Raw genomic sequence first — 25,880 nt, 5'->3', positions numbered from 1 at the left:
CCTATCTATTCACGCCCCGTGCTCTCTCTGCACGCGGCGGCTTCCGCGAGTCACACAGCGTAGCTTACGTGTCCGCCACTAGCATTCAATCTAAGTTCCCCGGGCTAGCCTGGCGAATTCAACCCAGCATACGTCTCCGCCCCACGGTTTGGCTTCCCGTCCTTTGCTCCCCGGGCTAATCAGACGGATCCCAATCTGGCTTACGTTTCAGCTTCTGGTTTCAACTTTTCGCCCCCTATTCCCGGGCTAACTTGAGAATCCCAAAGTGGCTTTCGTGTCCGCCTTGGCCTGCCCCCCATGGCTTCAATTTCCCTAACATTTTTCTCTACCCGGTATGTTTCCCCAAGCTTTTCTCCAACAATATTCCTCCCTCATTTCTCCTGGCCTCTCCCCACAGTCCGCGTCCGAGTCTGTTTATTCTAGCTTTCACTTTCGCTTTCGACCTTAGAGATTTCTCCCAGCTTCCCCCCGTAGTCCGTATCTGAGTCTATGCCTAGGCTTTCAATAGCTTCTTCCGGCACCTTTTTCGTCCGGCTTTTCCCTAGGCTGTTTGCTAGTCTCTCTCTCCGATATTTTCCCTAGGCTGTTTGCTAGTCTCTCTCTCCGATACCTTCCCAGTTCTTCCCGTTTCTTCCCTCCTAAGTTTCATATCCGTCCTAGGTTTCCTATCCGAGTCACGGCACCATTATGTCGCTCCCCCTCTTCGTGGAGGGGCAACACAGGACCCTGCGCTGTTCTTTCGTCTGCTCGGCCCTCCCCGGGTTTGCTGCTGGTTCTTCCCGGGTTGGCTACTATCCCTTCCACCTCCGTGGAAGGGCAGTTCCCCCTGGCCACATTCCCCACTTCCGCAGGGGAGCGGCACACCACCGGCCGGCTTTCTCGGGGGCTGCACGGGTTCCCTTAGATGTTCCCCATAGATGTTCCTGGTGCATGCCGTCTCTCTCCTCCTTTATAGTCCTCCTCCGCCAATCCCAACTCGGCTGCCCACACACCGAGTACGCTGCTCTCCTCCAATCAGGAGCAAGTCCTACAGTTTATTAGTTGAACTGGAGGCAGCTGTGCGGAAGCTGTTTACTTCTCTCCCAGCGCCATATTGTGGGAGAGCAGATGCATAGAATAAGTCTTAATTCCAGTAACTCAGTCCAGTCCGGATTGCTCCCCACACCCTAGTCTCCACTATGGACAATATATTGATGGCCAGAGTCCTCTTGCTTGCACATTAACCTTTCTCATCTGATTTCACTTACATAAAAAAGCTGTAGGAAATCATGGGTAGCCATTAGGAGGTCAGGCCTCCCAACAGTCCCTGGGTTCCACACTCCCCTTTCTTAACACAACTAAATTCTAAGTAAAGGGAAAAAGCATAGTTCTTAGTCTTCTCTTCCTGAAAACTTCACTTTCAAAACATTAAGTGAAGTCCTCTTTAGAAATTTCAAGTTGGAGTAAGAACACAGCTAAGGTCTATAACCTAGATAGCTGATTATTTTCAGCATCTTTGAGTAGGAATTGTTAATGAGCTTTTAATCTGAAGAGCTTAAATCTCCAAAGTGTTAAAAGCTTTAGTGAAGTACCACAGAATTCATAAAGGAAACCTCATCCATCTCTTCCCAACTGTTAGGAAAATGGCACAGTTTTATCTATGGTGCAATCTACACTCTGATTTACATCCTAGGCCCTAGTCCCCACCACCATTGCCAAAAGCCAGGTAGCCACATGGCCCAACCACCTGTGTCAGCCCCACCCCATCTTAATGGGATTTGCAACTCCTGCTTCCCTGCCCACCCTCCAGCAAAGTTTTAAAAGGACCTGTTCCTGAACACGTGGCTCTCTTCGCTTCTTCTCTTCTCTAGCTAGCTCCTCTTCTCCTCTCTCCTCTTTCTCTCTTATTCTCCTTTTCCTTCTTTGCCTCTTCCCTCCAGTCTGCTAGGTTTCCCCCAAAAAACCTTTCCCTTACTCTGGTGTTTGGTGTGTTTTGTGGTGGCATAACACCAGCAACTCCCTTCCTGACACCCACCTCCCAATAAAAGCAGCCAAGAGAATTTCTTAGATCATAGAAACACATCAGTAGTGTTAAACTCCAAGTCCTTGTTTATAAATTGGCTTTTTTTTTTTTTAACAGGCAGAGTTGGAAATTGCAAGAGAGAGACAGAAAGGTCTTCCTTCCATTGGTTCACCCCCTCAATTGGTTGCTATGGACAGTGTGCTGTACCTATCCAAAGCCAGGAGCCAGGTGCTTCCTCCTGGTCTCTCATATGGGTGCAGGGCCCAAGCACTTGGGTCATCCTCCACTGCCTTCCTGGGCCACAGCAGAGAGCTGAACTGGAAGAGGAGCAACTGGGACAGAACCGGTGCCCCAACCGGCACTAGAACCCAGGGTACCAGTGCTGCAAGCAGAGCATTAGCCTAGTGAGCTGTGGCACTGGCCATAAATTGGCCTTTAAATTGTAGGAGATTGAGGTAGTATACTTAAATCTCCAAACACAAGCCCTCAAAACAAGACATGCTGTGAGTTAGGAAAGAGGAGAAAGCATGAAGCCACAGTCAGACCAGTTTTATTTGGAAGACTAAAACCTGGGAGGGGCTCCCTCTCAGGTGAATTCATGAAAGAGAGTTGCCAGTGAACACATAGCAAAAAAAAAAAAAAAAAAAAAACACACCCTCCCTTGCAGACTAGTGGTTTATATAATACAAAGGGGCTGGAAGGGACTTGGAGGTTTGAGCCAAAGCTGGGGGCTGCTGAGACAGAGGAAGAGTTTGGGCTAGTTTTAAAGGTCCTTTGAGATAACAGTGTGAGATGGGAGGGGTTTAGACTGAGGCTGGACTGTGAGGCTGATCTGAGAAGGGGGAGACAGCTTGGGAGGAGATGGAGAGCTCTCAGACTGATATGAAGAGTCTTCAAATAGTGTTGTGTCCAATAGGCCAGGTAGGGCAGGAATAATCAATGGGAGGTGGGATTGTATTAGCAAGGTAGAGAAACAGGGGACTGCTTGTTATGTAAGTGAGAGGTTAACATGGATTTAAGGCTTTTTGTCCTGGCTCCATCACTGTGCATGAAAAAGTCAGAATAAAACAGACTTTGATGAAGGCAAGCTCTGGTAGAAACTTTGTAATGAAAATTTAGCCAATTACAATCTATTGCAGTTCAGATAGATTTTAGTCTTTAGCTAAAGAGATTCATGTTTGGTGCCTTTCAGCTGGGAACCTGAGGAAATGACTAACAAAGGTAAATGCAATAGGAGTGGCCAGAGACTCCAGTAGACACAGTTTTGTGCTCCACCAGAGGCAAAATCCAGCCCTAATGATGAAACTACAAATCCCAATGAGTGGCCACACACATAACATGTTTCAAGTCTGCAAGGAGTACTTATATTTTGCAAGAACTTTCTGTAAAGCCTCACACTATGTGCATGCTTATGTTTGTTTTAAGGAAATATTATTTGCTGGACCTTTTGCAGGAAGGACAGGCAGAATGTTAGCCACATTAGTCCCTTCTTCACAACTTCAAACATGACTACTACCACCAATTCAGATTTAAGACGTCAGCTGCTAATCTTGGCTGCGCATCTTGGGGAAGGGGCAAATGGGATGTACTAACTGCCATCTCTTTGCTCTGTTTCTAGCCTGCAAACCTCTCCTCCCCTTCTCTAGTAGTCCCAGCTAAGAAGTCAGCCAGTTCACTCACTCACCAGTCTGTCTTGCCAACCCTATGCCCTACTTTCCCTGTGTCAGACCCTCAGATCATGCATGTGGGTGAGCACATTGGCCAACACCTAATGTTGCACATACTCTGTGCACTGTGACTCACAGCCTGCATACATTAACCAGAATCTCATCTGGTGGCCTCTCAGCATCACCCACCCAGATTGTTGTGCTCAACCCAAGCAAAGCTTAGAGGAGCATAAGAGAAAGGACATAGGATCAGGAGATCAGCCCACCTTCCCAGGGCCCCTGCCACATCACCCCCTGAAAATGCCATTGCTATGGCAACTCTCCAACCTTGCAGCAGTGCTTCCTCCTTCCTCTGACTTTAGGTCTCCACGTATCTGTTGGCCTCAGCAGGCACTCCAGGTGCCTAGATCTATCAATACACCACACAAAGGATTGCTCAATAAATGCTTATTAAATAAATGAATGGAATGTCTTGCATAGCTAGAGTGAACCTTTAAACTGTGTGGCCCTGGATGATCTCTGTTTATGCTTTTCAACCCTGTGTACTGATTTATATGTCCCTTTTATGATCAAATTTGTATCAGAACAACAAATTATATATCCACCTAATTGTGGCAGTCATCAAATAGACTTGAATCCTTTACTAGACAGTTTTTGGAGGTCAGAAATCTTATTTGTTAATTTTTTATATTTTCAATTATTCATTCAATTAAGAGACTGTCAAGATGCTGAGTTATAATATCAATGCAAGCACATTTCTTGTCCTCATGAAATTTTCAATTTGGCAAGAAAGAGGAATCTACTGAAAGAATATTGCCTAGGGTAGTAAATACTAGTGTGAAGCAAATGGATGAACATTTAAGCATTCCTAATCCAGCAACAGCCTAACCCCATGGACTATAATGGACAGAAGTAATCATAAACATAGAACTCCATGTCATCCAGTTATCCAGTTACATTTTTACTTAAAAACTTTTTAAAAAAACCCACACATATTCTTAAGAATACTTATATGTTCTTCCTTGATATTAAACCTAAGAAAAATGACCATGGAATAATAGCAACTTTGAATCTCCTTCCTTTTTTAGACAAGTTATAATTGTTGGTGGTTCTCTATAGTGTAGATTATTTCTCACTGTTTTTCCAGATGAGAAATCTGGGGTTTTATAAACTAAGCCCCAAGACAAAACAAAGATTTCCTAAACCAGTAGTAGATTTTGGTTGACCTTGAACCCAGATCTTTTAGTGATATCACCATGGGTAAATGCTGAACTCTTTGTACCTCAGTTTCTTCTTTGTAAACTCCTGATGATACTGTCTCCAGAATTAATCTAAGGTATAAATGATATGATGTAAGGCATTTAGTCTCTTAACCCGGCTCCTATAAGACACACAACAATGTTAGTTCTGTATCCAGTTCCCTTGTTTGTTTCTGTGCTTGGTGCATTAAAAGATGGTGAAAAATAATTTGAAGCCGGCGCCGTGGCTCAATAGGCTAATCCTCCACCTTGCGGCGCCGGCACACCGGGTTCTAGTCCCGGTTGGGGCGCCGGATTCTGTCCCGGTTGCCCCTCTTCCAGGCCAGCTCTCTGCTATGGCCAGGGAGTGCAGTGGAGGATGGCCCAGGTGCTTGGGCCCTGCACCCCATGGGAGACCAGGAAAAGCACCTGGCTCCTGGCTCCTGCCAGGATCAGCGCGGTGCGCCGGCTGCAGCGGCGGCCATTGGAGGGTGAACCAACGGCAAAAGGAAGACCTTTCTCTCTCTGTCTCTCTCTCACTGTCCACTCTGCCTGTCAAAAAAAAAAAAAAAAAAAAAAGAAAAATAATTTGAAAAGAAGTATGGGGCCGGCATTGTGGTGTAGCATGTAAAGCCACTGTCTGCTGTGCTGGCATGCCATATGGGCGCTAGTTCGAGTCCAGGCTGCTCCAGTTCCTATCAATTTCTCTGCTATGGCCTGGCAAAGCAGAGGAAGATGGCCCAAGTACTTAGGCCCCTGCATCCACGTGGGAGACCTGGAAGATACTCCTGGCTTCAGATAGGCTCAGCTCCAGCCATTGCAGTCATTTGGGGAGTGAATCAGTGCATGGAAGACCTCTCTCTCTCTCTCTCCCTCTCTCTGTCTCTCTCTCTGCCTCTGCCTCTCTGTAACTCTGCCTTTCAAATACATAAAATTCTTTAAAAACTAATCATAAACATCAATAAAACACATATAAAAATTGTATTCTCAAATTTGGATGTTAAACTATGCCTTCCACATCTCTTCAAAAAGTTATATTGTATTCGTAGTTATTTATTATTTGAGAGAAATTTCCAGGGACAAAGCAGCAAATAAGACTTTTCCAGAAGAATGCATTTTATGAAGGAGTAAAGATTTGGGTATCAGTTATCAGCAGCGGGTGTCACTCGTTAAGATTTTTGTTCAGGAAAGGAAGCATACCAACTGATCCTTGAGATTCTGAGGTGAGAAGGAAGAGAAGGAGAATGTAAACAAAAGCAAATGCCCTCTGAAGCCCTTGGGGAGAGCCAGATGCCCCAGCCTGGACTCCATTTCCCAGAGTCCTCAGGTGTCCCCACGTATTCCCTTTTAGGAAAGAATCTGCGCGTGCGCATTCCTGCCCAAGCGCCTCTGAGTTAGGAACAGAGGAAGCTCATTCAGTACCGTGAGGCTGCTCTGACTGCTCTGATCCTTCCCACACAGGCACTGCCTCTAGCTCCACACTGCAATCCCAGGCAGTTTGCAAACACACACCCAGAGCCTCCCACCCGCTGCTGCTGCGCCTCTTCATTTGCTGCCTGTGGGTCCCACGTGCTGGGGACTTTCTCTGCCCCACACTCTACTTTGCTCCTCTGTGCCCGGAAGAAAGAGGACGTGCTCCCTGGACTTTCCACAGCAAGTATGGAGAATAAGAAGGTGCGCGGATTCGTGTCGGGGGAAGGGGTGGGTGCTAGGGCGGCTGGCGGCTCCCAGATATGGCTCACTTGCTTCTCAGTGATCCTGGCAGCTTTTCCGTGCAAAGTCAGGGCTGGAATCCGGGCTGTCCCGTCTCCCATAGCCGCTTGCAGCCTCCCAGCGCAAGAACAGTGGCAAGCTACCTCGCCCAAACTTTCCTTAACGTGCTTTATTTTAGAGTTATAAGGGGAGGGTTAGCGGATTGGGGAGCTGCACAAGTAGGACAGGTAAGAGCACAGCGAAGATCAGCAAGATTCCTTTTCTCTAAATATTTAAATATATTTATTTAAATATAAATAAGGCCAGTTCTCACTTTGAGTGGATAGACTATGCCATCTGGTCGGGCCTCCTGCTATATCCAGAGGCCATTCCAGCAGGGGGGTCTTGATAGCCTTCAGCAGAGAGCCCGAGGGGGAAGGGGGTTGGAGAAGGAGGATCAGACTAGAATCTGCTCCACGGCCTGCATCCTGCGCTCGCTGGCCCGGTGGGGTCCCTGTGGGCACAGCTGGCAGCTGGTACCCTAGTGTTCAGTTTTCCTTTTCCAAGCCAGAGCAGTATGAAGGGTGTGCTGAAGCTTTGTGGATTCACCTCTCTTCCATGTTTAGTGGACACACTTTCTTTCAATCTTGAATTTGAGGCCATGAAATCATAGCTGTTGCTTTATTTGGCTGCTTTTTAATGTCTGTCTTCAGCCCTTCTTTCTGTTAGCAAGGATGTCAACTGTTATTACTGTTAGGAAAAGAGTTGCAGATTGGTGCCTCCTCACACAGGGCACCACAGTGTTAGGAAAAGAGGTGCAGAATAGAGAGCAGGCAGTGTGTGGATTTACAGCCAGACCAAATTTATTCAGAGAAAATAAATTTGTAGAGGTGTGTGACCAACTGCCTTCATGTACATTGATGGACTATGTGGCAGGATGCCCGGATCCCCAGGGGCTGTAACTTTTATATTTTAGGAGGGATTGGCATGGGAGTGGAGATAGGGGGCTGCAGGTGGAGGGGAATTCCTGGACTGGATGGGGCTTTGGGTACTTGGAAAAGAATGCAGGGTGGGGTATGAGGGCCATAGGGTGTGAGACTCAATTGAGATTCAAGGGCAAGGAATACATTCCAATGTTTTTTTTAAAGATTTATTTATTTGAAAATCAAAGTTACAACACAGAGGGGGGGGGCCTTCCAAAAATGGCCAGAGCTGCAGCTGCCCGGATCCAAAGCCAGGAGCCAGCAGTTTCCTCTGGGTCTCCCAGGCAGGTGCAGGGGCCCAAGGACTTGGGCCATCTTCTACTGATTTCCCAGGCCATAGCAGAGAGCTGGATTGGAAGTGGAGCAGCTGGGTCTCGAAAGGCACCCATTTGGGATGCTGGCATTTCAGGCCAGGGTGTTAACCCACTGCACAGAGCACTGGCCCTGTGTTGATCTATCTTTTGAGCGATGAGCAAGAATGGCTTATATCCTTGTTCCATCAATTACCTGCCACTGATCTCTTTGCAAAGTGAGCTGAAATTAACACAGTCTATCTACTGTGTGGGTTAACTGGAGCTATTTTAATCTGGAACTGCATAAAGTGGAGGACCATAAAAGCATAAATATAGAAAAGTAATACTTTTTCTCTGCCCAGTTCTTTATAGTCACCCAATGATCCTCCAAGCTGATTATCTTACAGTCCATACAGTTTTAATGAAGAGCGGCCATTACTTGCCTTGTTTGGGGTTCCATGTTTAAGCCTATGACATTTTTGACATGTGAGGATATTAGTTCTATAGTTTCATAATGACTGTGGTCTGTGGAAGCATCTATACAAGTTGTTAATGTGAGGAAGGGTAAGAAAGAAGAGAGATGACAAATAAGTGCATACCTCTCTACAGAGTTGCCTGCATAGTGGAGTAGAAGGTGTGACATTGAAAACTATTTCTGACTTTCAGGATAATGAAGTTTTCACATGCATAACTGTGTTTCAGTGATTCATGTGTTGTGGTGTTTCACGGATTAGTAATTGTTGAGCACAATGAGGCCATCTAGGAAGTAAAAATAGAAAGTGAGTCCTGGATAGTGTCCTTAGCTCAGTTGGAAAGTGAATCCTGGATACAGCCTGGAACACCTTTTGGGAATCCTATGTGGGTGGCAGGGACCCAAGTTATTAGGTTTGGAATAGCTCAAGTTCTGGCCTTTTGTACCCTCAGAAGGAGAGATAGGAAAAGGAGACAGAGACTGACCTCAACAGAGACAGTTTGCTTTCTTGGAAGCAAAGGGGGGTGCAGCCCATCTCAGGAGAGGGCTGTTAGCAGGTGAGTCAGGACAGCAGGATTTATCTAGTGAAGAGGGAATTTTTCACTAAAAGGGGTGGGGAGGTATAGAAAGCAATTGGGGAAAAATGGATGTCTAGCTTTTCTGTTTCACAGGATGCTCTGTGCCACTTATCAGCTTTGCTATTTGCATTGCAAGGAGACATGAAGTGTTGGTTTGGCAACTTGGGTCTCCACAAAGTTGAGGAAGTGGGTTAAGAAAAAAGAGAGGAAAGGATAGGTGGGACAAGTCCTAAAGGACTTTTGGGATATCTGCTGCCTTTCCCAGGCCTGTTCATAGAAAACTGGGATAGAAGTGGAGCAGCTGAGACTTGAACTGGTGCTCATATAGAAAGGTTGTTTTGCAGGAGGTAGCTTAAACCAGTGTGCCACAGAACTAGGTCATCCACAGACAATTTGAAGTGGAAGTGGTGGCTATGAAAGTGCACTCTAGAATTACAAGGGAAATGGAAAGAAGTTTCTTCTAACTCCAGTAGGTTCTAGGGGCCTTTAGTGGACATTGGCTCTGTCTTGGCCAATAAGCAAAGTAAAAGAAGTCAGAACTTTAGCTAACATTTTACTTTAAATCAGAGGTGGGAAACAGCCAGTCCATGAAATCATCTGTTCTGGCCCTGCCAAGGCAATTGCATGTGGCATTGGATACTCAATCTACAGCATATAATTTTTAATTTGGTAATTTTGTGTGATCCATGAATGATGTCATAAATATACAAATGATCTTGGCAGGAAAAAAAACATCCCCACCCCTGTCAAATGTTAATGGCATATCCAAGGCAGTTTACAAGTCTGTTTAAGTGGGAATGAATGGCTGCAATTACCAATCCTGTGGAAGACAGACACTTCTAGACAACACATCCCAAAGACATCAATTCTGTTTCTACATACTGTCAAAGATGTCAATCATGTGGTTGAAAATGTCTTTATTACTTCCCAGAAAGAGAAATACGAATCCTGTGTGATGAGAAAGGTGTGTGTATCAAAAATAATGTTGCTACTGTTGGCTTCAGAACCTGGTTCTGGAACAGTCTTAAGTGACATGTGGAGATGCATGTTTATGGCCAGTGTGCATGAGGTATGCATGTGCACAGTTTGTACAACTCATGTGTACAGATGTGCTTTCCTAGATGTGCATGATGTGGAGATTCTTCAGTGTCTGGTCTTTGTTGGGGTAGATGAAGAGAGGATGCATATGTGGGAGGATTGTAAAACTCAAAACTGGTCTCTGAATATCAGGGCTATCATGAATGGCATTTCTTTAAAATATGGATTCCCCCATCTACTCTATTGGGTGACTTAGCTTTGCAAAGTTCATTTCCAGTGAAATACTGTATTTGAAGGTTTTTGTAAGTCTTTTTCTTTACTTGATTCAGGTGCATTTCACCTGGATTGTGTACAGACCAAAATCGGCTTTGTATAGACAACAGGAAGCTGTCTGTTGATTTTTCTGAGTGACCATGATGTGCTGCTGCCCCCCAGTGGCTCCTAAAACCTGTGGTGGCTCTTGTCTGAGCATCTGTAAGCCAGAAAGATGGAGTCTCCACAAATTGAGGTTTCCATTTTTTTCTTCCCTAACTTTCTTCTCCACTTTTTCTCTTTGCTGTTTCTGCTGGTCTGCAATGGGAATGATGGCCCAGCTACTTGGCCTCTCCTTGGGAAGACTGCTTCCCTGGAAAGACTCTTTCCTGGGAAGACTGGTGGACTCACATTGGGCACCTTCAAGTAGACAAACTTGTCTTACCTTCCAATGTTTTGGCAGTGGAGTGAATGCCACTATGTTAACAAGTGTAGGTTCCTAGGGAATTTGATGGAGAAAAAGGGGTGAAGAAACTCATCCATCCCTCATTTCATTGCTTTTCTCATGTTTCTTGACATGATTTTCTAGCTTTTCCATTGATTCACATCTGGTAGACTACATGTAATTCTGTTTTCCTAACTGTCAGCCCTTGTTTTTCAGAGAAGGACGAAGGTGTTATTAGTTACCATAAAGCATTTCAAGCAGCTGTGTTTTCCTTGTGACCGCAAGGCTAAAAAGCTGACTTCTCTTGGGACCTAACAGGTTTGCTGGGTGATTATTCTGGGGCTCGCATTGAGTACTAGACATAGATGTCCTGTGTGACTGGTTCACAGTCATGTTTCATCTTGGAAGAGCTTTGCTCATTCTCTGAGTTCCTGGTTGGGTTACACCTGCCCATAATGGGAACTATACCATTGTTTGGCTCACATGAGCAGTTTTCCTGGATCCTGTTGAGAACTGATGAATTGATGTTTTTTTCAACCCACATTATAGTTTGAGATTTCTTTTCTTTTCTTAAGAAAACTCTCTCTGAGCTTTTCTGCCCCTCTTCTGAAATTGGTGTGCTTCTATCCTCTATAATCACAGACATGAGTACCTTCTTCCCTTCTGTTTAGGATGTTGAGAAGAGTAACAGAGACATTTCAGCTATCTCCACTGTCAGCACATCTTGGCTGTTTCCTTAAAGTAGGCACTGGGTTCACTTGGTTGCACTAAAAGGGATCTGCCTATTGATAGTGTAACTTTACAATAAAAGTCATCTTAAAATCAACCTGCCTTGTAAACCTGTCCTCTGTTATTTTGAAATATGTTGTAAGTGTGACTTTTATGTCAGTGTCTGTAAGCTGGAGACTTCCCACTTAAGACAGAAGGCTGCTGAGGGATTGCACAAGTGTAGCTTTGCTCTGTTATTTGTATGTGGCTCCTCTTTTACCCTTTTCCTTTTCTTGTAAGAATTAAGCATTTTATTTTAAAGGCAGGTTTACAGAGGAAGAGGGAGACAGAGAAGGATGAGGATCTTCAATTTGCCAGTTCACTCTTCAAATGGCCACGATGAACAGGATTGAGCCGGTTGAAAGACTGGAGGCTGGAACTCCATCCAAGGCTCCCATGTGGGAGCAGGGGCCCAGATACTTGGATCATCTTCTGCTTCTTCCCCAAGTGTATTAACAGAGACAAATCAGAAGTGGAGCAGCTGTGACTTAAACTGGCACTCACGGGGGGCAGCATTTTGGCATCATGGGCTAAAACCACTGCCTATAATTCTAGCATCTCAAATAGGTGATGCCTTATATCCCTGTTGCTTTACTTATGATCCAGCTCCCTGCTAATGGTCTGGGAAAAGAGTAGAGGATGGCTCCGGTGTTTGAGTTCCCCCCACCATTGTGGGAGATCTGGATGAAGCTCCTGGTTTCTTATTTCCACCTGACTCAGCCCTGGCTGTTGTGCCCATCTGGGGAGAAAATTAGCAGATGAAAGATCTCTCTCTCTCTCTCTTTCTTTCTTCTAGGATATATTTATTTATTTGAAAGGCAGAGTTTCAGAGAGAGAGGGATCTTCCCTCTACTGGTTCATTCCTTTGATGTTTTTTATTTATTTATTTTTTTATTTATTTGACAGGCAGAGTTAGACAGTGAGAGAGAGAGACAGAGAGAAAGGTCTTCCTTTTGCCATTGGTTCACCCTCCAATGGCCTCCGCAGCCAGTGCGCTGCAGCCAGCACTATGCTGATCTGAAGCCATGAGCCAGGTGCTTCCTCCTGGTCTCCCATGCATGTGCAGGGCCCAAGTACCTGGGCCATCCTCCACTGCCTTCCTAGGCCACAGCAGAGAGCTGGACTGGAAGAGGAGCAACCAGGACAGAATCTGGTGCCCCAACAGGGACTAGAACCCAGGGTGCCAGCCCCACAGGTGGAGGATTAGCCAAGTGAGCCATGGCACTGGCCCCCCTGATGGTTTTAGTAGTGAGGGCTGGGCCAGGCCCACACCAGGAGCCAGGAGCTTCATCCATGTCTCCCACATGGAGGCAAGAGTCCAAGTACTTGGACCATCTTCTGCTGTCCTCAGCCCATTAGCAGGCAGCTGGATCAGAAGTGGAGCAGCTGGGACATGCACTGGTGCTTATATGAGATGCCAGCAATGCAGGTGGCAGCTTTACCTGCTATACCACATTGCCATCATCTCTCTGTCTCTCTCTCTCTCTCTGTATAACTCCAACTTTCAAATAAATGAATAAATCTTCAAAGAAACTGGCATTCATATGGGATGCCATCATTTGAGGCTGTGGTGGTTTAACCCACTGTGCCACAATACCAGCCCCATCATTTCCCTTTTGTTGACTTGTGTGTCAAGATTTTGGAGATGCCTACTGAACAGGTGTCAGCATTGTGTTGGGCTGTCATTTGTTGAGTGGGAGATAGTGATGAAGGCAAGCTGTAATGCGATCAGTGGCTAAAGATGCTATGTGTTGGGACTGAACTGGATCAATCTTTTTATTTCCTCAAAAGTAAGTACTAAATGAAATCCTCTCAAGGCTAATGTGATACAAAGTAACTATTAGAAACCAATATTCCTTTCTTCTTTCCTAACAGATTCAGCTGGTTTTTGTGTTTCTATCTTTTAATTCAAATCTGTATCAGACTCCTAGAGCAGGGAGAAGCTTTTTAGTCCAGTCAGAACCCATAGATGTTACCCATTCCTCTCAGAGCATCAAAGCCACAGCTCTGCTAGTAGCCTGGCTTTCATTGTGTGGTGGTGCCATGCCCACATGAGGATGCATTCTTCACACAGGAATACATCTGAGGGAGAAAACGTCAGGTAGTCTCTTTCTTGAACTGAAATGCATTTGGATCAGCACATTCTTAGATTGTGGTCAGCAGGGTGGAGAAATTTTGTATAACATGCTCCTGCCTTGTGGAGTGCTCTGTGTTGTGCTTCCAGTGTACACACAGGGAGCCAATGGCAATGTCTGTGATTGACTGAAGGTGTTTGTGCAGCTCTGCTGTGTCTGAAGTTCGCCTTGTAACCATTTCCAATTAGAAACCAAGGTGCAAAGTAAGGAGGATCCTGTCACCCTGAAACCATCCTGGGTTTGTGCCCTTGCTCCTATTTTTTTCCTTCAATACCGAAGCAGCCCTAAACAGTGTTATACTGGGTTGCACTGGTACCTTTGGTATTTGGGTGCTTGGAAAGGAAGAGAAATGATTTTTCTGCAGGAAAGCATTAGGAGGCACTAGACAAAGTTAGCAGTAGCTTTCTTGGTTCCATCATATGTCAACTTGAGTCATAATATTCATGACCAGCTTTTTTTTTATTTTATAAAACTTTTTTTTTTTAATCAGAAAGGCAGAAAGACAGGAATTGTGTGTGTGTGTGTTTGTTTCTTTTTAATTTTATTTTTTATTTTATTCTAGGAGTGATGTTCCATCAGCTGGTTCACTCACCAAATAGGCAGAACAGCCTGGGCTGGGCTAGACTGAGGCCTAGAGCCCAAAGCCAGATCCCTGTTGTGTCTGCAGAGGCCCAAGAATTTGGGCCATCCTCTGCTGCTTTCCCAGACCATTAGCAGAGAGTTGCATGGGAATTGGAACCACCAGGAAATGAACTGGTACCTATAAGGTATGGTAGTTCTGCAGACTATGATTTTAACTTGCTGTACCACAGTGTGAACCCTTTTTTAAATTACTTTTTTTTTTTTTTACTTATTTGGCAGGTAGAGTTAGAATTGGATAGTGAGCGAGAGAGAGAGACAGAGAGAAAGGTCTTCCTTCTGTTGGTTCACCCCCCAAATGGCCGCTATGGCCGGCGCTATGCTGATCCAAAGCCAGGAGCCAGATGCTTCCTCCTGATCTCCCACACAGGTGCAGGCACCCAAGTACTTGGGCCATCCTCCACTGCCTTCCCAGGCCACAGCAGAGAGCCGGACTGGAAGAGGAGCAGCTGGGACTAGAACCCGGTGCCCAAATGGGATTCCAGTGCTGCAGATGGAGTATTAGTCATGTGAGCCACGGCGTTGGCCCCTAAAATACTTTTTTAAGACATATTTATTTACTTGAAAGCCAGAATTAGAAAGAGGGAAAGACACCCACACTCTCACCACACACAGAGATAGAGAAAGAGAAAGAGAGAGAAGTGAATCTTCCTTCTACTGGTTCACACCCTCTGTGGTCACAACAGCCAAGGCTGGGCTGGGTCAGAGCAGGAGCCAAGAGATTCATCCAAGTCTCCTGTGAAGGAACAGGGCACAGACACTTGGGCTATCCTCTGCCACTGTACCAGGAAGCTGGATTAGAAGTAGTGTGGCTGGGACATGAACCACAGCCCATGTGGGATGCTAGTGTCATATGCAGTGGCTTTATTTAATATGCCACAATGCTGGCCCCACATATGCTGGAAATATAGTTAAGGGATATTAAAAGGCCTGCTTATTGCCATTAGATGCCATTCAGGCATGCCCTACAAAACCATTTTGAAGTAGGTAACATTTCTCACATGATTGACTGGCAGTCTACAAGACTGCTCCAAAGGCAGAGAGCTTCAGGGGCATGTGGGGCACTGATGTAGAAAGGGAGTGAGGGGTGAGGGAGGAGGGGAAAGCCAGAAGAGAGGTCAGGAGGAATTCAAAAATACAAAGAGGACACGGGTCATTTGTGTAGATTGCCAGAATTAACATTTTATCTTTTAGGGTTTTTATTTTTTTTAATGATTTTTTTTTTATTTTCTTGAAAGTCAGAATTACACAGAGAGAGGGAGAGGCAGAGATAGAGAGGGAGAGAGAGGTCTTCCTTCCACTGGTTCACTCCTCAGATGGCCGCAACAGTTGGAGCTGTGCCAATCTGAAGCCAGGAGCCAGGAGCTTCCTCCAGGTCTCCCACATGGGTGCAGGGGCCCAAGGACTTAGGCCATCTTCTACTGCTTCCCAAGGCCATAGTAGAGAGCTGGATTAGAAGTGGAGCAGCTGGGACTTGAACCGGCACCCATATGGGATGCCGGTACTGCAGGCGGCGGCTTTACCCGCTATGCCACACTACCAGCCCCAGGGATTTTTTGGTTTAAATAGTTTGATGTAGTTGACTCATTTTTCAGGCTTTATGTAGCTATTTTTATAAGCAGTAGAGAACTGCTGTAATTAAATGCAAAAAGACACTCCTAAATAAGCAGTTCACAATAAAGTTTTCATAAAGGGATGAATATGGCTGTGTGTGTGTGTCCCTTGCTAAGAGCAGAATTTTTATGACTGAATTTGAGGTCATTAAAATCAGTTTTATAATGGAAATGCTGACCACTTTTGCTGTGGTTACTTCTGGCTCACATTCTACTTCCTTATGCAGATAGTCCATATTTGAGTAGAGTGAAAAGGGGTGCAGACCTGGAATAATGTACATATGCCCTTTGCTTAAACCAGGGGACTGATGGACAAGTTCTTTGTTTCAGGTTGCATTTTTCTGTGGAATGAAACATAGCCATTTGGGTAAAGTGTCCTTTCTCCTAGAAGATGACTCCAGTGGTCTTGCTTGTCCATCCATCTGACATCAGAGGTGATTTCCAAGATAGTTGTTGGGCTATCTGGAAAAAAGGCTCTTCAGGGATGAATTATTTCCCCTGAATAAATAATACAAATAATAACAATAAAATGATGAAAATCATGAGCAATTGATTCCTATCCAGTACAGAATATAGAAAAAAAGATTCTGTTGTTTTTAAATGAAAAATTAGGAAAGTGGTTGTAAGAAGTAGGATGCAATATTCCCTAGGAAGGGGACTGAGACAATTCCCTTTAATTGCTCTTCCCTGAGGTAGTTCCTGATGATCATTGCTCAAGTACATACTAGTAATGATAATATTTATAGACCAATTGTAAAGGGCCCATGTGCGTCTTACATATTAGTTGTCTACAGATATGTTCCCCAAGCTGTTTACAATAAAAGTTTACAACAGAGGAGAACATTGGCATTGTCTGCTGTCTTGGGCTAGAATCTGTGCATTTATTACCCGCTTACCACCCTCACTCCTGTTGTGTACCCCTCCTTCTTTTTTGGTCACTCTTGTATCCAGATTCCTGTATAGGTGACAAAGTTTTTTTTTTTTTGTTTTGTTTTTTGTTTTTTTTTTTTTTTTAAGATTTATTGATTTATCTGATAAGCAGAGACGGACAGGCATCTTCCATATGCTGGTTCACTCTCCAAATGGCTGCAATGGCTGGAGCTGGGCTGATCTGAAGCCAGGAACCAGGAGCCTCCACCAGTCCTCCAATACAGGTGCAGAGGCCCAAGGACTTGGGCTATCTTCTACTGCTTTCTCAGGCCATAGCAAAGATCTGGGTCAGAAGTGGAGTAGCCAGGACTTGAACTTGTGCCCATATGGGATGCTGGCATGACAGGGGTGGTTTTTACCCACTGCACCACAGTGCTGGCCCCTTGATGTGAGCTTTGGCCAACCTATTGGTCTGTTCACTCAGTCTAAATTGGAGTTGGCTAGTTCATGCACCCATTCCAGGGTTAAGGGGGCCCAGAATTGCCCATGACTGGCTCCTCTTTCTTGCTCACTCAAGAGATGGACTCTTCTCACAGGTCCCAAGTGTCTTTGCTTGGTCCTCTTTCCCTGGTTCACTAGTGAGCAGGCTGATTCTCAGGTAGGCAGGAAACCTGTTGGGTCACAGCAGCCTCTGGGTCAATGCTTTGCTCTCATCTGTGATGCAGTTAAAGTTTTCTCTTAGATCCCAAAAGCCTTCAGTAGGCGGTGTGATTTTATACTGCGATGTGTCTTTACAATGGCAGGTATCACTGAGGACTCTGTCCTCAGGAACAGCTGAACTCACCCAGGCCTGAATGGAGTTCCAGGATCCTGGCTTCAGGCTGGCACTTTCCCAGCTGCTGTGGGCACTTAGGGAGGTACCAGCAAATGGAAGAAATCTGTCTCCTCCCACCTCTCTCCTTGCCTTTCAAAGGAAATGAAAAAATAGTTAAAAATTAAAAAAAAAAATGTTTTGCCTTATGTCCAAAGGAAAAAAAATTACTGCTGCTGTATGTAGAACTCATTGTACACTTTGCAAATACTCACAAACCTCAGCTTAATGTCTGTGTGATCACTGCTGTCTGGGCTGCCCACTTTGGCTCCCATTCTGTGATCCATGCCTTTCCATCATCTGCAGTTCACTGTGAGTGCTCATAAATCACCAAACTGCCTCCCAGCTTTATATCCTTGTGTTCTTTATATCCAGCTTGGCCATAATCTCACTTTCTTCAGCAGCATGCTTATTTCCAAGATGCTTCATAGGCAAAGAGATTGTGAGGTCGTTGATTTTCTCTGAGCCTTCCCCCTAAGAGGTTTATTTTATGAAGCTGATTCTGGGTGATTGGTCACAAGTTGGGGTGCAGAGGTTGCTATTAGAGGAATAAGGCTGTCACTGCCCTTTGCACTCTGTCCCAACCCTGAAACCCATGCTTGCCTTTGAATTCTGCTTTTGGAGCACTGCAGTGATTCAATAAAAGAAGAAAAAGCTTTTAATGTTTAAACACTTATATTTATTAATATAAAGAGAGCAGATTCCATGTATTTAATGGATATAATTCTCAGAACATAACCATACTTCTTTGCCTATTTCCTCCTCCTTTCTTCATTTCTGTTTTTAATGATTTAAGAAGTTGGCTTTATTTCTTAACCTTATTTTTATTCTCTCTTCTCCAGTCTTCCTGTCCAATCTGGTACTTTTAGGTTTTTATTTTTTCCCTTTCTTTCTCATCCACTTTTTTGTCTATTCTGACCCCAGTTCCAAAGAAGCAATAGTGAATAAAAATCATGAGCTATTGATTCAAAGACAGGAATTCTATGTAGTATGGAATAAAGAAAAAACAGATTCCATTGCTTTTAAAGTTACCTTTATATTTTTTTCTTTTTATAATGTTTATTTACTTGAAAGGCAGAGTTACAGAGAGGGAGAGACAAAGGCAGAGAGAGAGATCTTCTATCTGCTGGTTCATTCCCCAAATGACAATGTCCAAGGTGGGGCTAGACTGAAGCCAGGAGCTTCATTCAGGTCTCCCACATCGGAGCAGGTGCCCGAGCACCTGGGTCATCACCTGCTGCTTTCTCAGGCTCATTAGCATGGAGCTGGATCAGAAATGGAGTAGCCAGGAATCAAACTGGCACCCCTACGTGATGCCAGCACTACAAGTGGCAATCTTTACTATGGCTATGCCACAGCACGAGCCCCAGATTCTATCTTAACAAAAGACAATACAAAATTTTTCTACATGCCTTTTCCCTGTGGCTATACCATTGGGAATTTATTTCTTCTTATATAATGTGACTCACATTAATTATTTCCATGTTTCCTGATTAACATTTTCTATTGGTTCTGGAGGCTGACAGGTTTGGAGGCCAGGGAAAGAGCACCTGTTTTCTGTTCAGTTGTGCTGAACTCCATGGAAGCTATATAGAAAGTTTGTGGGCAGGAAAAGTGAGATTGGAGGCATGAGAAAAGGCAATGAAGAGGGTGCGTATAGAGGAAATAGGTGCAGGACCATATTCACAGAGAAGTTTGGTAAGAAAACTAAGTGTGATCAGAGAGCTAAAAAGAAGAAAAGAAAGCTTGGAAATCAAAAGAGATGGTAAATTGGGAGCATCTGAGGGAATTCTGACTGATCACACATACATATATTGAAGGTGTGAGGAGACAGGGTCTTGCATTCATATGGGTGTAGAGTCTCTTTGGAGGAAAAATTTGATAGGCTAAAGCCAGGAGATTTTTCTGGGCCTCCCATGTGGGTGGCAGGAACCCTAGTACTTAGGCCATCTTCCTTTTCTCAGCCCATTGGCAAGGAGCTGGTTTAAAAGTGGAATAGCTGGGACTTGAACTGGCACCTATACAGGATGCCAACTTAATGAGTGGCAGCTTTGCCCATTGTGCCACCACACCAGATCCCCTCTGCCTTTCAAATAAGTCAATCTTTAAAAAAGAATAAAAAAGATGTAAAGTAGTAAAAGTCATCATGATTGAGCATTGGGGAATCCATTGAAATGATCTACTTTTTAAAAGATTTATTTATGCATTTGAAAGTGTCATAGAGTGAGAGAGGGAGAGATTGATCTTCTGATTTGTTCACTCCCCAGATGGCTGCAATGATTGTGGCTAGACTAGACTGATATCAAAAGCCTGGAGCTTCTTCCAGGTGTCTCACATGAGTGCAGGAGCCCAAGCATTTGGAACATCCTGTGGTTACTTTCCCAGACACATTAGCAGGGAGCTGGATCAGTTTGGAGCATTAATTTCTGTGATACTGCCCTTGCAGTTCAAGTATACAAAACCCACCTGGCACAATGTCCCATTTATGGGTAGGCCCAGTATAACAGTTTCCAACTCTCCAAGGTTTGGGCTAGATGGCCCAAATGGACTGTAAGATATTAGCCTTGTTTGTTCTTCACAATGTGTCAAATAGTGTCATTCAAGGAGGATGTTATCCATGTGATTTATGCTTGTATTCCCATTGAAAAAATTGTGTTTGCTGGCAAAATCAATGAGGTGCCCATGTATATCCTAGAAGTGTCCTTTCAAAGTGAAGGCAGAGACTGAGGGGCTTTTGGAAAAGCTTTGAATAAAAGTCTCCACACTTGTAATAGTTGAGACACATCATTTATCTAATGAGAGACATCAGATACATTGGTATTAGATATAAGGTACAGTAGACATATGGGTGGCACATAGCATTAAGATTTTAGTAATCTAACATGAGGTGCTATTTTTTTTTCCAGATTTAATGGATAAAATTGGGCTGCCACATAGGGAATAGTTGAAATAATCACCTTTTTGATAATTAAGTCTAGGGTAATAAATGTTAATGCTTGAAGACCTTGAGTTTTTTTTATAGGGCCATCTTAATTATTTTAGTTTGTGATCTATGAATTCTTATTTTCTCTAGCCAAGTAACTTACAAACTTTCTGTAACTCTGCCTCTTAAGTAAATAAATAAATCTTTAAAAAATTCTGCAAATATTTAAAAAAAAAAAGACTGACCTCCCTCAATTTGCAGAATAAAGTCACTGCTACCAGATTAGAGATGATACAGGAATTTGAACAGCACAATTATTACATTATACATAGAAAACTGACCAATAGCTGTGAGCCAAGAGTCAATGGCCTGTGACACTACCACTCAGATCCTCAAGAAGTTGATAATTTCAGCCCATCCTCATTTAGACAGGAAAAGGAGTAAAAGCAGGAGCTCCATGACATGATCATGTTTCTCTCTTTGCCTAGTTTGTGGAAGAATCCAAATTAAAAAAATAAATGAATAAATAAAGTTTTGTTCAATTTACACAAATAATTGGATGGAGTGATGAATCGATAAATTTCAGTAACTGGGTATAGAATTACCAGTTAGTTCAATTTTAAATATTCACATGCATTTCAGACAGCACTCACTCTGTTTTCCAGCCATATTAATCAACTTAATGTATTAGAATATTTTTCCTTATTGTGAAATATGATCCATTGATGGACCAAAATTAACTTAGTAGGTAAGGTCAATCATCATTTTAAAGGATTAAAATCCTTTTTTTCAGGAGTATTAATACATATGAATGTATTATGCATTATGTACATATGTATGTACATAATATTATGTATTATGTTAAAAAGAGTCCCTGGAGTTTTTTTTTTTTTCCCTAAATATTTGTAAGAAAGACTCTGGAACCACAATTTAATTATGAGAATTAATAAATAATAAATTTCACAATTTCCAAAAATTATTTCCACATTTTGCCAGTTATAGTATGTTGCTTTGAAATGTATATCTGTCAAACCAAGAATTAATAAGGAATTGGAGTATTATGTGGGTATCTCATGTAGTTAGACAAGTTCTGTTGTATACTCTGTGTCACAGGAGGCTGATTTTCCAGTAAATATATGGGTCATCCTCACTGCTTCCTAATGGAGGTCTGCATTGCTTTATGGGAAATGTAGCCTCATCTGCCCATGATGTCAGTAGGACAGAACCATGGAAACTCTCCTCTGGCTTCCTTCTTAGTGTGTGCCGTTCCAACCACTACCACCATCCCCATAGAATTCCTGGTGCTGGGCTTCCCTCCTATTACTCAAGAACTGTGTGGGTGATTTCTGTGTCTGTGAATGTCAGTGTGGAGGTATAAGGGAACTTGGGGATCAGTACAGGTGCCTGTCTCTTGCTGGCATAAGTGACAGTCATGGATCTGAGGTGTTAGAATCTGTCATTCAGATCCACCGTAAAGATCTTGGCTGGTCCAGGAAGAGACACCAGTGGTAAATCCTCAGTTCTAGAGCTGGAGAAAGAGTGAATAAGGTTGGGCTTTCAAGGATTGTTTTTTTGTCAAATGATGCAGTGTGACTCCAGGTGTACAGAAGGTAGTTCCAAAGTTACTACAGACAATCTGTCTCAGCCAAGATGGCCACAGGATGGAGATGGGTTTTCAGACCATTTTAGCTGAAATGTGTATGGGCTAACTGAACGTAGATTGTACCCCTGTCACTGTTTACCCATCTGTAAGATGAAGTATATTAGTAGTACTAGTGAAATGTCCCCACATTTCCTGAGAAACCATTGTGAGATATGTGCAGGCTGACTTACACTATGTGACAGTTGCATTTGTGGGGCTTATGGTATATCTTCTCCAAATGAATTTTCTAGTTTCCTGCACTGTGTAGACTGAGCAGCACTACTCATGTGAGGCTATGGAAGTTTATACAACACCTAGTTTCTAGCAACATGGACTTTTGGGTCCTGGCTGACAGTCCTATTTCCTTTGGAAGTGAGTAGCTTTTATGATACTTGAAGAAGGGAACTCCAGGAATAAGAATCATTTCTGACAGAATATCACTTGATGCTCTCTGAGACAATACCTTACTACTTCAGAGCACAGCAAAAAGTCACTGAAATGCAAAGATCCTAGATTTGCATGATCCTAGCAGTTATTAATCATACTGACCAGAATGAATACGATTTAGTTGATATTACCTTACCTCATCCATAAGTTATGGAAGACTGGTGATATTGGCAGTTCTGGACCAGCCTTCAAAAAAAAGTTGTGTATGGATTAGAAAGAAGGCAAGGGCATAGCAGATGTTTCTTAAATGGTCTTGAGGATGTGGCCTGTGGTGGAGGGACAACCCCTCATGTCTGAGAGTCACTGTCTACATTGCTTTCTACCACATGCCCATTACTTCATTCTGCTATCATGTTTTTCAGAAATGGGGGTCTGTGAAACCTAGTCTGCCATACACTTGGTATCTAGAGCCATGCTGCTGCCCTCTATATTCTAGGAATTCATCCTGGTAGCTCAAGGAATGTCTGTGAGGGTCTCTGCATGTAAAAAGATGAAATAAATTATATTTCAGGAGATAGATGGATTGAGTAGTGTCAGATGATTTGTAGATGCCTGGCATCCTAACTTTTGGATGGTGATTTCTATTTTGCTACACTTAATTAAAAAACACATTTATTGGGGCCAGCACTGTGCAATAGCGGATAAAGCTGCCACCTGCAGTGCCAGTATCCCATATGGGCACTGGTTCAAGTCCCAGCTGCTCTACTTCTGATCCAGCTTTCTGATATGACCTGGGAAAGCAGTGGAAGATAGGCCAAGGCCTTGGGCCCCTTTGCCCATGTGGGAGACCTGGAAGAAGCTCCTGGCTCCTGGCTCTTGGCTTTGGATGAGCACAGCTCCAGGCATTGCAGCCATTTGGGGAGTGAACCAACAGATGGAAGACTCTCTCTCTCTGCCTCTCCTTCTGTCTAACACTGACTTTCAAATAAATAAATAAATCTGTTAAAAAAAGAAAGCTTTGATTTTTCAGATTGCTTTCAGAAACTCACCAATTTCAAATAAGTATTTCTTTAGAAGACTGCCCTGAGCATGCCTTTCCTTTTGATCTTGATGTTATGTATGGATTGTGTGACATTAAAAGGCGTATCAAAATTTTCCCACTCACTTTCAGTAATTTCTTCTTGAAAGTCTTGACCAATATTTAGTATTCATGCCGCTTCAGAAAATTACTGTGAGCTTTTTCCTATTTTCTGAATAGTAAAACTACGCTGACTCAGACTTCATGTGCTAATAAGTTTCTTAAAATATAACAAAAATATGACCACATATAAGCAGAAATGTGAAACATAAAGTTATGATCTCCAATGAATTCATTTGTGTGAATTTAAAAGTCAGAGTTACACACAGAGAGAGGGAGAGGCAGGGAGAGAGAAGATCTTCCATCCACTGGTTCACCCCAGATGGCCACAGTGGCTGGAGCTGTCCCAATCTGAAGCCAGGAGCCAGGAGCTTCTTCTGGGTCTCCCATGTGGGTGCAGGAGCCCAAGGATGCATCTCTGTTACTTTTCATATTTTGTTTTGAGTGAAATGGGAAAATGTTTTTATAGCTTAGTTTTCTTGGAGAAAATAAAGTTGGTATAATGGAATCTAAAATTTCCAGCAAAAATGGCTAGATTTCATTAGAAAATGTATCTTGTTTTATGCTTTTACATAATAGCATTCTAGTGGTAGTTATTATGGGTAAAGATTCCTTGTATTTTCAAAAGTTAATATCTACATGGTTCACAGATATTTTGCCCTCTTCCTCCCTTCTCCATTACCTTTTGAATTGAGGTTAAAACTTTCAAGGGGCACAAAAATTAAGTTGCATATTCAGTTGGTTCAAAAAATATTGTTGAGTACAAATATTGAGGGTTTTTTGTTAATCTTTTCCTGGAAAATGTGTCATAAATACAATCATAACACTTGGTAGCTATAAAAATAATTTCAAACACAGTAAATCAGAAAAGGCCCATGTGGTTTTTGCTGCTATTGAATTTGCTTTAGGATATCTCCTGTGGTGGTTACGATTTATGGAATGCTGTCAATATTATTGAGCACTTAACATCAAGCCATATGCTTTTCAGACACTCCTGTTTAATCCCCAACACACTCCTGGGAAATGGGTACTATCCCCATTTTATAGATGGAAATTACCACTTATGGAATGCCTATCATGTGGATAGGCTTTTTTGCATAGCTTCATTTCTCACCTTCAATAATTTTTCTGGATGTGGAAAAGATTGAGTGTCATGGGTCAGAGACTCACTCCAGCCTGACTTCACAAATTCTGTAAGGTTTTCATTGCATTTTGACCATGTTCCTGTTTACAAAGTGCCAATTACATTTTTAATTGGGGAGGCTGTATCTTGAGCAGTAGTCTAATGGCATTCTACCAGGACCACCACTGCTTCTAGGATCCCTAGGAGAGCTGTGAAATAAGCAATCTGCTTGTCTTCAACCATGGGCATCTACAGGATGCTGTTAGTCATTATGGGAAAGGTTCATTCTCTTGCATTTTTCTCCCCCTTTACTACTTCCTCTAACAGTGTTGTTTATCTTTATTATGATTCTCTGTATTTCTGACAGCTATCTTGCCCTTGTGCTTAAGATGTTTTTTTTTTTAATAAAAAAGTGAGGCATGTAAATTTCCTAACATAATTGACAGTAGTTTGTAAAGAAGTTAAGAGGTCTTTGTGTCCAGTTTTCAGATCATCTTTCTTTGCTCTAGAGAGTGAAATATTAAACTGATCTTGGGGCCAAAAAAAAGAGAGAGAGAGAGAGAGAGAAAGAAAGATTCAATATTGTCCTCCTTTCAGCCTGGGTGCAATTCCCCTTGAAATACATGGCCCTTTGTGACCTGAAACCCATGTTTTCTTCCAGTTGGGGCATTTTTCACAGCCTGTAGGCCATAGGTTTGACTCCCTGCTGAGTGCTTCTGTGTGGCTGTCCAAATGCTCAACAAGTCTAAAATGAAAGCACATCCTTCCCTCTTCCTTCATACCCATCTGTAAGGTAAAAACCACCAGTATTTGTTTTGTGACAGTTGATCTGTTGACCACTAGTGTTCTACTACAGGTGATGATAACGTTTGAAGATCTGGCTGTTTACTTTACCTGGGAGGAATGGCAGCACATGAACAAAGCTCAGAAAATCCTGCACAGGGATGTGATGCTGGAGACCTACAGCAGCCTGCTCTTCTTGGGTGAGTGGCACCCATCACATGTCTAATGAACACATTGTCTTGCTATTTGAAAAATAAGTGAAGACTTTATAAAGTTTAATCATGTGCAGTTAGAGAATTTGTGTCCATGAATAATCCTAAGGTGTATC

General features: G+C 43.2%; 1 protein-coding gene across 3 annotated transcripts in view; it reads left to right on the top strand.

Moving 5' to 3' along the window:
- Positions 1 to 6,250: 6,250 nt before the first annotated feature.
- Positions 6,251 to 25,880, top strand: part of LOC100345552 (uncharacterized) — a 31,889-nt gene continuing 12,259 nt past the window's right edge. For 2 of the 3 annotated variants that reach the window (XR_016217679.1, XM_017339248.4), the window contains exons 1-2: positions 6,251 to 6,581; positions 25,626 to 25,752. Coding sequence is in view for 2 of the 3 variants with exons in the window: in XM_017339248.4 (XP_017194737.3) it covers positions 6,567 to 6,581; positions 25,626 to 25,752 (142 nt within the window). In the remaining variant the exon portion in view is untranslated. Of the gene's footprint in view, positions 6,582 to 25,612; positions 25,753 to 25,880 lie in introns of all 3 variants that reach the window. The other variant, XM_089309564.1, reaches the window with a different exon arrangement.

This window comes from Oryctolagus cuniculus, chromosome 12 (genome assembly GCF_051225735.1).
Source record: "Oryctolagus cuniculus isolate XC-2025 breed Fujian yellow rabbit chromosome 12, ASM5122573v1, whole genome shotgun sequence".
NCBI classification, from domain to species: domain Eukaryota; kingdom Metazoa; phylum Chordata; class Mammalia; order Lagomorpha; family Leporidae; genus Oryctolagus; species Oryctolagus cuniculus.
Note: the sequence above shows the minus strand (reverse complement) of the source record. Positions and strands in the feature narration are given on the sequence as shown.